Genomic DNA, 12,427 nt, shown 5'->3' with positions numbered 1-12,427 from the left:
TATATATATATATATATATATATATATATATATATATGTATATATATATATATATATATATATGTATGTATGTATGTATATATATATATATATGTATATATATACATACATACATACATACATACATACACATATATATATATATATATATAAGAGAGAGAGAGAGCAGTGTTTTTCAAACGGCTATGAGCCCAAAAAAACATGAGAATCACATTTCTTATATTTACCCCTAACCACTGTTTTCCAGTGTAATCCTTGGAATGAAGTTACACAGTGTAGTGGGTAAAATCTATGAAATGGAACGACCTTTCAAGCATGTGATATGTCATCAGAACACAATTTAAAAAGAGCAATGCTTCGTTCCCAGGCTACTAATGCTGCTCTGTAAACAGCTCTGCCAGTCTGCAGTGATATCGGAGGAGTGCTGCTGGTAAATTTAAGGCATAATAAGCCTTTCACAAGAGTTCCACAATCATATATTTTCACCCACTCCTAACTGTTCTATGATATGAAAATGAATTTAGCTTCTTAACCCTCCTGTTATGTTGCGGGTCAAATTGACCCATTTTAAAATTTGAAGATCTAGGAAAAATAGTATTTTTTCAGTATGAAACTTCTTCTGCTTGCCTTAATTAGTGTAATCAACATATAATATGAAAATGGTTCATCTCACATATTTGCAACCACCCCATGCATGTTTATATCACCTAGATATTGTTCGGGTAAATTTGACCCAGCAGTCAAACTGGAGGTAAAAGGGTGTCAAAAATGTCAAAATATTTGAAAATACAAATATTTCTTTGTTTTGCAACTGTGAGACATATTTCACTCCAATCACACACACACACAAACACACACACACACGCACACACGCGCACACACACACATGAACACACAGGTTCACAGGTGCAGATGTTATGACTTTTGACATGAACCATTCTTGTCCTCGCGGGAAAACTCCACCCACATTCAGTGGACACTCAACAGGGGAGGGGCAATACATAAAAGATTCTCTGCATGGGAGTCCTACCAACATTACACTTTGTCAGGCAGACCTTTACAAAATGAGCAGCTGAAGAAAAAAGATGACAGTCCAGGAGGCTCTGGAAGTCATCATTGATCATGACAGTAAAATAGAGGAGGATGTGTCTGAAGACGAAGACTATCTTGAGCTAAATTCTGATTCTAATGATTCTGATATTGGGGCGGCACGGCGGCACAGCAGGTAGTCATACAGCTCCAGGGACCTGGAGGTTGGGTGTTCAAGTCCCGCTCTGGGTGACTGTCTGTGAGGGGTTGGTGTGTTCTCCATGTGTCCGCGTGGGTTTCCTCTGGGTGCTCCGGTTTCCTCCCACAGTCCAAAAACACACGTTGGTAGGTGGATTGGCAACTCAAGTGTTCACAGGTGTAAATATGTGAGTGTGTGTGTGGCCCTGTGAAGGCCTGGCGCCCCCTCCAGGATGTGTTCCCACTTTGCTCCCACTTTCCGAGTAGGCTCTGGACCCACCACGACCCTGAAATGGATAAGTGGTTACAGACAATGAATGAATGACAAATCCTCCGGGGTCTCTGGTTTCCTCCCACAGTCCAAAAACATGGAGGTTAGGTGGATTGGCTTCTCTCATAACTGTCCTGGTGTGTGAGTGAATGTATATGTGCTCAGATATGGATTGGTGCTCTATCCTGGGTGAAACTCTAGTGCCCGATGCAATCCTCCAGGTAGACGGTCGTTCCTGGTTGAGAGTACGCTGTGTTTGGCTGATGCTTCTCACCAGTGTGTGTGTGTGGATTGAATGTTGAGTGTTGATTGTAAAGCATCCTTGGGTTTCTAGAAAGGCCCTATTTAAATGTAACGTCCACTGCTCAATGCTGTGATGATGCATGGCTTTATTCACCTCTAACACACCCTTAGAGCATGGTGACCTAGAGCTCATGTGTAGCTGTTCCAGTGTGTCTGACTTACCGTGAAACCTTGACAGAAGCTGAATTCACTATGTTTATTTCATGGACATATTGTGTATATGCGTCAAGAACAATATACATGTTATAAATATTCTGTTTAATTAAGTTCAACAGCATATAAATGATCATTCCAGGTTTTAAGTACAGTACATTTAATTTATTAAGTACAACAAAAGAGTAATAAAATATAAATTGCATGGTCTACAACAAACATCTGAGCTTAGGTTTAGTAAAAAAATATATAATAACAACAAGTCAACCAAGAAAACAGTCAACAATTTTGGTGGTTTGAATCCAAAACGCTGATCTAATATATATTTAATATATCTCTCTTACAGTATTAATGTTGGCTACAGCAGTTTTAAGAAACAGATAACAATCAGTAATGCATATAAATGAAGCATATAGGCCTACACGGATACTAGCAAACCCTGAGATTCATTTACTAGATTCATTTACTAGGAGAGGTGAATACTACCTATTCTCTGCTAGGCCCTCTTTACGACAGCCTGTTACTATGTAATGGACTATGCAATTTGTTCATTTATAAAGGGGGAGGAGTTGTTTGAAGTAGCAGATTAACAGACGTGTGGCTCTTAAATTCTTAAAATTGATATTGAATTTAGATATTGACATATATTTATTTAAATGTCTGAGAGTTGAAGTAGTTTGAAAGAAGTCATCTCTGTCAAATAAAATAAGGCATCTTCAAAATAGTTGCTTTACCTCTAATGTACGTTAATGTAAAGATATTTTAATTTAAATAGCTTTTCATCAATCGTCATGAAAGTTTTCCACGATGCAAAAGAAGTGTCCTATGTTCAAATAATGTAGAAAAAAGAAATCGAAATAAGGACATATATTTTTTGGATGGTAACACTTGTTATTAAAGCAACACTATGTGAAATTTGGTATTTGTGCTTCTGGCCTCCCCCTACATTTACAGAGATTCATTCAATTTTACAGCACTGTCCTAAAATCAAGAGGGAGGGAGGAGTAAGGGGGTGACTTCCTACACTCCCAAAAACATTACATAGTGCAGTTTCTGCAGTTGTGAGCTCAGAATATAACAATCCTACTCTCCCTATTATGGGTCAATTAGACATCACAGTGGTTTTGAAGCTGTATTTCTCTGGTTAAAAATGACCTAGTGTTGCTTGAATTTTGCAAAACCCACCCCACAAGATCGGTTAAATGGTTAAATACATTTTAAAAATAAACAGAAACAGCCAAGAGTTTGTGGGCAGGTTTTTTATGGTTCTTTAAGAACACTAGAGGTTCTCCAAAGAACCTTTGAATGGGGAAAAAAGTTTTCACTTTACAGTATAACCATAAGGTGATATAGCTTTTAAAATGGTGTTGGCCTCATACTTTCACTCCAGTTTTCATTTGCCACGTGGGTTTTAGTGTTTTGTGGCTGCAAGGTGATTTAAGTGATTTACAGCCCTGCGGTAACTGAAGTGTAACAGCCACATTGTTGTATTAATATGGCCGCTCCACTCATCAAATTATTGTTTTGTCAAATGAAGTCCTCTACAGTGAAAATACGTCTGCACGGTGCACAATGAGTTTTCAATAATGCTACCTATGTTTTCTTTTTTCCTGTAGTTTGCACTCAGCAAATGCATAAAAAAATGATGCGCTACTTTTTTTTAGTTCCATATTCAAGCTTTCTCACTGTAGAGTATAGTGTCATTTAGAATATCAACAAAACATGCCTAAATATTTGAGCAGAACTGCATTCATGACTGTAATTATGATTGGGATTAGAAGGATATTATGGTGCTTTGCCACTGCATGGTTCCCAGCTCTACTCTACTCGACTACATTCAGGCAAGTACAGCTCAGTAACATAATCTATAACAAAGATACAGCTGTTATATGCATTACAATATAACAATTAATTTCTGTTGTTCTAACATGGTTTAACCAAAGTGATAAAAGTACAAAGAAATGAGCTATAGGATGCCACTGGTTAAAATTCATAAATCATAAGCATTTTTACTAATCACTGAGAACACGGATTTCTATTTCGCTAAAAAAAAAACACACGCCAACCAGCAGGAAGCCTGACAGAGACTGAATCTCAGTCAATCCAAAGAGAGAGACCAATAAAGACCAATCTAGACATAACTGAAATGGTCTACACAAGCAAAAAGAATGTTTTGGTCAGTAGTTAGAAATGCTCTTTGTGGCTATGGGCACAGCCATGTCCTAAAGGAAAGAGACATGTGCTGGGGACTGAAAGGTTGCTGTTTTAACTTCCTAGACAGGCAGGAAAATCAGGGACAAGTAGTGGAGGGAAGGAACAGCATTGCCTCCTCCCTCAACATTCAAGGCAGAAGTGCCCTTAAGTAAGGCACCTAGCCCCCAATGGCTCCCTAGGTGCTAGTTCTGGCCAGTCCAAGGGTGTGTGTTTTCATTGCCACAGAAAGGTTAAATGCAGTAATGACTATAAAGCATATATGTTACTTTACACATTATTGTGGCTGTTTTAGATTTTGGGCATTTCAGAAACTTGTTTGTAGTAAGTCATTGACATGCCCTGAATGTAATTATTCTAGGTACAAGAGTATCATTGCTACAATAAGTTATATATAATAAAAAGGAATACTTAGAAGAGTATAAATGACAAAACGAAAAATCTTCTCAGAGTGAAGGTGATCCACTGAGTCAGGGGCTTGGAGGTTTGGAAAATTAAAGGGATGTATGTTAAATCAGTGCAAAAGCAGCATATTGTGGTCCTATTTGATTAAGCCAGGTCGTGGGGGGCATGTTCTACAAAAAATATACCTCACATCATGGTGACATAGTGACAGGATCAAGGTGTTGTTTAATGCCATTATTCACATGAATAGTTATTCAGTGGAGACCCACCAAACAATCATCTTTCCTCACTAATTACACACCTTTTATAGAAGCAAGAGGAAAAAGTCCAACTAAAGTGTATGCACACACTGCTGGTAATCATGCTCTGTACTCGCCTAAGACAGATAGGTTTGGGTGTATCACTCTGTATTGGTTGCATTTTAGAAACTGAGATTCTTTAACATTTGAATTAGAGTGAATCACATGCACCAGATGTTTATAAACATCCAATTGCCATATATCTTTGTTAAAAGTTTGTGTCACCCCTCCACCCCACCCACACTTGCTGCATTAACAGCCCCTACTCATCTATATAGGCTTTGAACATTGCTATAAGCCTCTGATTGCATTCAGCCACATTAAATATGACCAAGGTTGGGTACTGATTTTGGATGATTAGTTCAGGATCACACTCCAGCTGTTCCCAAAGGCACTGACTGGTGTTTCATCACTCCAGAAAATGAAATGCAATTCCACTAATCCACAGCCCAATATTTGGATGGTGGGGGTGGTGGGTTTTACCCCTCTAGCCTATGTTTGGCATTGAGCATGGTGACCTTTGGCTTGCGTGCAGCTGCTACAAAGCACATGCATTTTTTAGAGACTATACCACAAGATAGGCATGCACTGCGTCAGGGATAAGTGATTTCATGTCTACAAACATTTGGACATTTAATGTAGGGTGATAGTGAATAATGTTTCAGTGCATTTATATCAGTCTCTTATGTTTGTGTAGCCCAGGGGACTTAAAATCTGGAAATTTGGTCCAGGTTCCAGGCAGGGATTTAAATATGGCTGGTCAGTATGGCCATTTTAAAATCCTGGCCTGGAGCTTCTATCCAACATCCGGATTTGAAGACCTCTAATCCATATTGCTGTATCAATTGTCAATCAAAATGATTTAGCCTGAGTATAGTCCGTTCATAAATATATTACGTTTTTATACACATACATATATAGGTTTGGCCTGATGGTCCAGATGCATTTTTAAAATATTTATTTCAAAGTTCATTGTCTTTTTCCACCTTCATTTTGCTTAATTTAAAGTGTCTGTTTCCAGCTTTTAGTTCAAGTCTGCATTGCCATTTGTCATCTTCTCCCTAGTGTTCTCTGTTTGGCTAGAGGTCTGCACCAGGTCCTCCACGAACTGGGCTCCGTCCCGCAGCGTCACAGCCACCTTGAATGGTCTGGGCTTCAAAGTCAGCCCATAAATGTAGTCCATAGTTGGGGGCTTCTCTGTCGCAAAGTTGCACTGATGAACCAGGAGGGTGGTGAAGAGGAAAAGCTGCAGTTTGGATAGTTCCTCTCCAATACACCTCCGCTTTCCCAGGGAGAAGATCAGCACATTGCTGGTCAGGTCTTTATTGAGCGCTCCATTCTCATCCAGGAAGCGTTCAGGGTTGAAGACACTGGGCTGGTCCCACTTGGAAGGGTCATGATTGACTGACCACTGGTTGATAAAGACCACTGTGTCTTTGGGGATGTGGTATCCATTGATGGAGGTGGCAGTGGTGGTCGAATGCGGAACGGTCACAGGGATAAAACAGGTGAATCGCATCACCTCATAGATAAAGGCCATTACGTATGGAATGTGTGGCTGGTCCTCAAGGGCTGGCAGGCGGCTCTTGTCCACCACTTTGTCCACTTCCTCCTGGAGCCGCTTCTGGATGTCTGGATACCTGCAGCATGGAGCAGAGAAATCTATTAATCCTTTATTAAATAGACTACATAATTAAAGTTAAACCAAAATATATTTTTCATCTTAATATTAATAGCTATTTAATAAAATTACATTTAAATATAAAATATTAAATATAAAGTATTTAAATCATTTTACAGTCTCATTAAAAATCTCTGCTGACATGGATTTAACTCCCTCCCTCATGTTTAGCAGGTTAACTTTTGTACACAAGGGGAGCTACTAGCACTGGAGAAAAGAAGATACTCCCTTGAATCCAAATTTTATGCTAGAATATACACTGTAAATTTCAATATATCATTGCTGATAAATATCATCAAAGAAAACACCTATCTCCGTTTTTGTTGAACACAGCAGCTGTCCTTAACATTTTGTGAATTTACGTTGAATTGCATTGAAATTTAAGAAGGTTTTTTCCCTTATTCTATAAGATCACGATTAGGGAGATGTTTTTCTTTGGAAAGTGAAGATAGGTTTTTCAGTGAAATAATTTTGTTTAGAGAACAAGGTCTGTATGAGCATGTTCAGGTGCACATTGTCCAAGGAAAACATTCCCATTTGAAAATTTCATGATTAATGGACCAATAGAAATGCTCCAAAACTACTTGAAATTAAATTGTTTTACTCTGACTTCCATTAAATTATATGGTATTATCTTTATACCGCCCAACCCTAGTTCTACCTATGATGAGTGTAAATCACTTTTTACAGCACTACTGTGAAATGAAAAGGGGTAGGTATATGGTGTGGGATGTAGGGGTTCCTAACATAGGTTTGGGCAGTATAACGATGATATCGTATACTGGGGTATCTCAAAATAAGGGCGGTATTTATGGCGTTGGTGTGGTCTGTCAAATTTCTGTTCCATCTTTAAAAGCCAGCTAAAATGTTCATGTGCATTTAAGAGAGCAACAGGGAGGGGGCACTGTGGAGAGCGCAATAACTGCTGATGTCACAGTTTGAAAAACACAAGCCCAGTAGCCCACTGTAGATGTAAGTTTAGCGCTTAGCAAAGAGGAAGAAAGCTGTAAACAGACAAAATTCTCAGAAAATCCTTCACTCAACTTTGTGCTCACATGTATATCGCTTTATCCTCTAAATATGTTTGTTTTGAGCCTCAGTTCACTAAAAAATCTGCTGTGGCGTGCTAAACCACAAGTGCCTGTGAGCGCCAGCTGTTCTTCTAAACAGTGTACACTGTCTTATTTTGCTTATTTTCAAACTTTTCTGTTCCTTCAGCACCCGTTGCTGAGATTTGCTCTCTCAGAAACGGGTTTTTATCGTCAACACTGTCAATAGTGTCGGTGTGCACTATCAGGCTGTGTTTAGCTAAATTCACTTGACTTTGTGCTCACAGATATAAGACTCAGCGCAGCCACAAAGAGCACCCCCTCCCCACGGTAATACTATATACCACAATAATATTTTGAAATCTAATTTAAGAAAGTGGCTCTTTGAAGAACAAACATTTCACGGAATTAATGTTATAATGTCATCAACATGTGGAGGGTGAGACAAACATAATATTTTACAAGCTGTGTACTCCGCAGCTGGAACATAGCCATCTCTTGTGTGCACAGTTACACTAAGTGTTCTGCCCACAGTTAGTGTAGCACAGTTTCCTTCCCCCAGTGTGGTGGGTGTAATGGGGGCAGATCTGATTTCAGCCTTCCTCTGGCACTGTTTCGGGAGTCTGCTCTCATTACTTGCTGACTAAACCTGCCAGCGCAGCAAGTGATTATGCAATGGCATTTGTGCTCTGACACACGTGCTCTAATACACGGTTTCCTTGAGAGGCGCAACTTGAAAACAAAACCTGAAGTAAGGCTGTCTTCACAAACTGCTCACCAGAAACCTTCAGGCTGTTCAGGCTGCATACGATTTTAAAGGCTTCTTAACCAACACGGACATGTACCTCTTTTGCTTTTAAGGACATGGTTCACAATTTTATTTATTAAATGTTAACTATGTTATAATGTTCATTGTCATCACTAGGCGAAGGCAGGAACACACCCTTGACAGAGCACCAGTCCATCGCAGGGCAGCACACACTCACACATTCACTCACTCATATCTGCGGACAATTTCACACAGCCAGTCCACCTACAGACATTTGTTTTCTGATTGTGTGAGGAATCAGCAGCACCTGGAGGAAACCTATAAAGACACAGGGAGAACGCACCAAAATGGTCATGCGCAGTGAACCCAGGTAGGGACTGAATGCAGGAAATTATATCATCTACATCAAGAACTCTTGAGGGTCCCAGTGACAGTTTCTCTGATAGCTGGTGACTATACTGTCTGAATCGAATTTACATGTGTGGTTTTGGGCAGATGTGGGCTTCTTGTGCTACATAATCTTATCCTATTAGAATTCATGGTGTTATTACCTGATGTCCCTGCTCAATATGGAAATCAAACCCTGCCCTTTGTGTGGAGAGCAAGGCTATAACTTAGTGTCAGAATACACCCTCCAAACAAAGAATGCAATCTGTGTAAACTATCAGTGCTGTGGGCTTGGAATCAGTCTCTTGACAGGATCAGGTGTTACAGAAAGGAAGGCTTAAACTAATGCCAGCAGGAGGAGGGTTGCTGAGAACTGGTCATGGGATTTGTTAGCAGGATCTAATGAAACATTAAAGAACATGACATTGTGCTTCTCACCTTATATCCCTTTTCCACAAGTTAACACTGCTCTTAATGAAATGTCTGTGACAAGCTTTGGTCAAAACACCACAAGCATCAAACAACACTGAGGGAGCCCAGAAACAAAAATACCAAATCCCACATATAGTTGCTTTAAAGGAACAAGTGCCGAAACTGGTTGTTCTGAATAGGACTGAATGACCAGTTTCATCAATTGTTCCTTTAAAGCAGCAATATGTAAGATTTGGTATTTTTGCTCATGGGCTCCCCCTACAGCTGCAGAGTGTAATTCAGTTTTTAACATAGGTCTTAGTTGTTTTTGTTTGTATCCTACCCTCCTCCAAACGTTACTTAGTGCAGTTTCTGCAGTACTGAACCTTGAGTAGCAACTACAGAGGTCCTGTTCTCCTTATTACAGGTCAGGGAAGCATCACAATGATTTTCACCTACACCAACTTTAATGTGTAAACCTATTTTTCAGCTACAACCGTAAAGTCTCTGTAGGTGAAAAGCAGCTTTATTATGTATTCTTTAACCAATTTATTTATTTATTTTTTTTACTTAGACCACAAAATACTTAATTTTCACAGCTTGTTGGTTGATAGGAGCTCCAACCCCCCAAATTAATTTGGTACTGCAACGAGAGAAAAAAAAAAAAAAAATATATATATATATATATATATATATATATATATATATATATATTCATAAAAAACCTTCTTAAATTTTGATTGATTTATTAGTTCAATTGTTGATCAATAAGGGGGAAATATTATTAGTTTTGGGAGGCATATCTCTCAGCCTGAACCTCAAATTTAGCAAATGAATGACTTCCCGAATGGAAGTGACCCCAGCCAAGTGACCACTGCACTGACTGTTTGACCTTAATATCAACACACTCCAGCGCCACGTACCTCACAAGCACGAGCACGATCCACTGCAGCGCCGTGGACAGAGTGTCCTGACTGGCCCCAAAGATGTCCCCAATGGCGGGGGCCACGTCCTTCTGGCTGAGGGTCTTGCTGACCGCGTCTTGCTGCACGGCTAAGATGAAGGCGTCGGTCATGTCGCGCGCGTGGCTCTTGTCCAAGTTGCCGCGGTGCTCGTCCACTTTGGCGCAGATGAAGTCGAAGAACTCGAGGTTGAGCTGCTTGAACTGCGCGTAGAGCGTGCGCACGGGGTTGGGGAACCGCTGCAGCCACGGCATGACGTCCACGATGCTGCCCGCGCCCACCGTCTTCGTGAACTTGTCGTTGCGTCCCACAATTTGCCGGAACTCGGCGTCATCGTAGTCGTAGCGCTTCCCAAAGCAGGCGGCGCTCATGATGTTGGCTGTGGACACCACCAGGTACTCGTGCGGTAAGAAATGCCCCACGCGCCGCGTCTCGCGGAGGAAGAGCCTGATGAGGTACTGCACTTCGACCCGCACGTGGCCCTCGAAGGCGCGGCGCATACTCACGTCGCCCGTGGAGAAGGCGCGCGCGGTGGCGTGCGACAGTCTTCGGTGCGCTTTCCAGTGATCGCTGTAGTTTCCGAAGGCCATGCTCCGACCCCCCGACACGAAGCGGAACGATGCGAAGTCGGGACGCCCCGCGAAATCAGCCGCTTTGTGCACGAGCGCTGCACGGATGGCATCGCCGCTCAGCACCACGACGCGCCGGGTGCCCAAACGGATCTGAAGCACGCTGCCGTAGCGCTGCGCCAGGCGCGAGAAGTAAAGATGCGGCGCGCCCCCGAGCTCCGCCGCGTTCCCGATCACCGGCCACTGGAACGGCCCCGGGATCGAGAGCGAGAACCGTTCCGCGAGCAGCAGCAGCAGCGCGGATAGAGACAGCAGAAGCAGCAGCAGGGACACCGGGGAGAAGAGGGACACTATACTGAACATATCCATCATCAACCTGCAGATAGTACAGTATAAGAGAGAGCGGGAAAAAAATGTTATTAAGTTAAGACACTTATTAATACATTTACACATTATTACATATTAATAAGTCATGCTATGGATAGTCTGCAAACTCTATCTGTCATCTGTTTTCCGATCGCTTATTATAAATACAACCTGACGTATACAGTCGGATGCAAAAGTTTGAGCACATCTGTGAAAGTGTATCGAATTTAAACTTGACACATAATTATCATTAATCTTTACGAATTCCACACACTGAGAGAAATGTGTCCCGTGCAAAAACAATGGGACATTTTGCATTTTAGGTTCCATTACGCTTTGATACTGTGATGCAAATTGTGTAGAAAAGCGCCATATGAGTTTGAACTCTTCCAACAAAGCTCTGCTCACGGGTGACCGAACATCTGAGCCGAGCTGCCCCTCTGTTCTCTACCTGTTAGCGGCGTGTTCCTCCAGGTCTGGAGCAGAAGTCGCTGCTGTGGCTCGGTGTGGAGAGAAGAGAACAGCGCATACTTCTCCACAAACTCTCTGACACGCACACACACACACACACACACACACACAGAATCTCACCTCACTGAAGACCAGGGCACTGCAAGTAGATCACATCCAGTCCGGTCCGAGAGAGAGAGAGAGTTCGGAAACTGACATCTCAAGTCAGCGGCTCTCTTACATATAGAGTTACCCCCCCCCCCCCACCCGCCTCTCTCTCTCTCTCTCTCTCTCTCTCTCTCTCTCTCCCTCTCTCTCTCTCCTCCTGCTCTCAATTCAACGTAACATTGCTTTAATGGCATATCGTTCATTTATCTCCCACCTTTCCTCCCCTACCTTTACTCAACCTCCTCTCTCTCTCTCTCTCTCTCTCTCTCTCTGTCTCTCTCTCTCTCTCTCTCTCTCTTTCTCGCTCTCATATACCGCCACTGTTTGAACTCAAAGGTGAAGCAGTCGTAGATGAGGAACCTCACCCTGTAAAAGGAAACATAGCCAATCAATTTTCTCCTCATCAGTTCAATTCTGCTTTTCTTTGTATTGTTAGCCTTTCTACAGCGGTGTGTAAAAAGGCGCGAAGAGCACGAGGGACACAGAAAAGAACCAAGACTCAGGCACCAGGACTCAGAGAGAAACCAGGGACTCGGGAAGGAAACAGGACTGAGAAAGTGGACAAGGGGTAAATACTCTGATTTAAATCTGTAAGAGCTCTAACGGCTGCAGCTCCTCGCGCTCCTCTGTTCTCCTCGCGTGAAGGCGTTGCGTCATAGATAAGGACAGAGTGTAACGAGGGCAGTGTACGGTCAGCAGTGAGCGACCAGTGAGCGCTAGTCTATACTACTGTTACTACAATAAAT

At 41.8% G+C, this 12,427-nt stretch overlaps 1 protein-coding gene across 2 annotated transcripts; it reads right to left on the bottom strand.

Moving 5' to 3' along the window:
- Positions 1-2,143: 2,143 nt before the first annotated feature.
- On the bottom strand, positions 2,144-11,697 carry cyp1b1 (cytochrome P450, family 1, subfamily B, polypeptide 1). 2 transcript variants are annotated; one of them, XM_066679381.1, is made up of 3 exons: positions 11,655-11,697; positions 10,090-11,073; positions 2,144-6,509 (listed from the first exon to the last, which is right to left on the bottom strand). In XM_066679381.1, the coding sequence occupies exons 2-3, from the start codon at positions 11,067-11,069 to the stop codon at positions 5,894-5,896; spliced, it is 1,596 nt and encodes a 531-aa protein (XP_066535478.1). In that variant the 5' UTR covers positions 11,070-11,073; positions 11,655-11,697; the 3' UTR covers positions 2,144-5,893. The 2 variants fall into 2 exon arrangements, with proteins under 2 accessions (XP_066535478.1, XP_066535477.1); XM_066679380.1 differs by lacking the exon at positions 11,655-11,697 and having other exon boundaries at positions 10,090-11,350.
- Between the last annotated feature and the right edge of the window lie 730 nt (positions 11,698-12,427).

This window comes from Hoplias malabaricus, chromosome 8 (genome assembly GCF_029633855.1).
Source record: "Hoplias malabaricus isolate fHopMal1 chromosome 8, fHopMal1.hap1, whole genome shotgun sequence".
NCBI classification, from domain to species: domain Eukaryota; kingdom Metazoa; phylum Chordata; class Actinopteri; order Characiformes; family Erythrinidae; genus Hoplias; species Hoplias malabaricus.
This window is presented reverse-complemented; position numbering and strand designations above follow the sequence as displayed.

Bases quoted from the DNA above. Each gene is read 5' to 3' on its own strand.
- cyp1b1 (XM_066679380.1), bottom strand. From the start codon at position 11,150: ATGTGTAAATGTATTAATAAGTGTCTTAACTTAATAACATTTTTTTCC. The intron at 6,510-10,089 runs GTACGTGGCGCT...TCCATGCTGCAG, and splicing joins ATCGTGCTCGTGCTTGTGAG to GTATCCAGACATCCAGAAGC.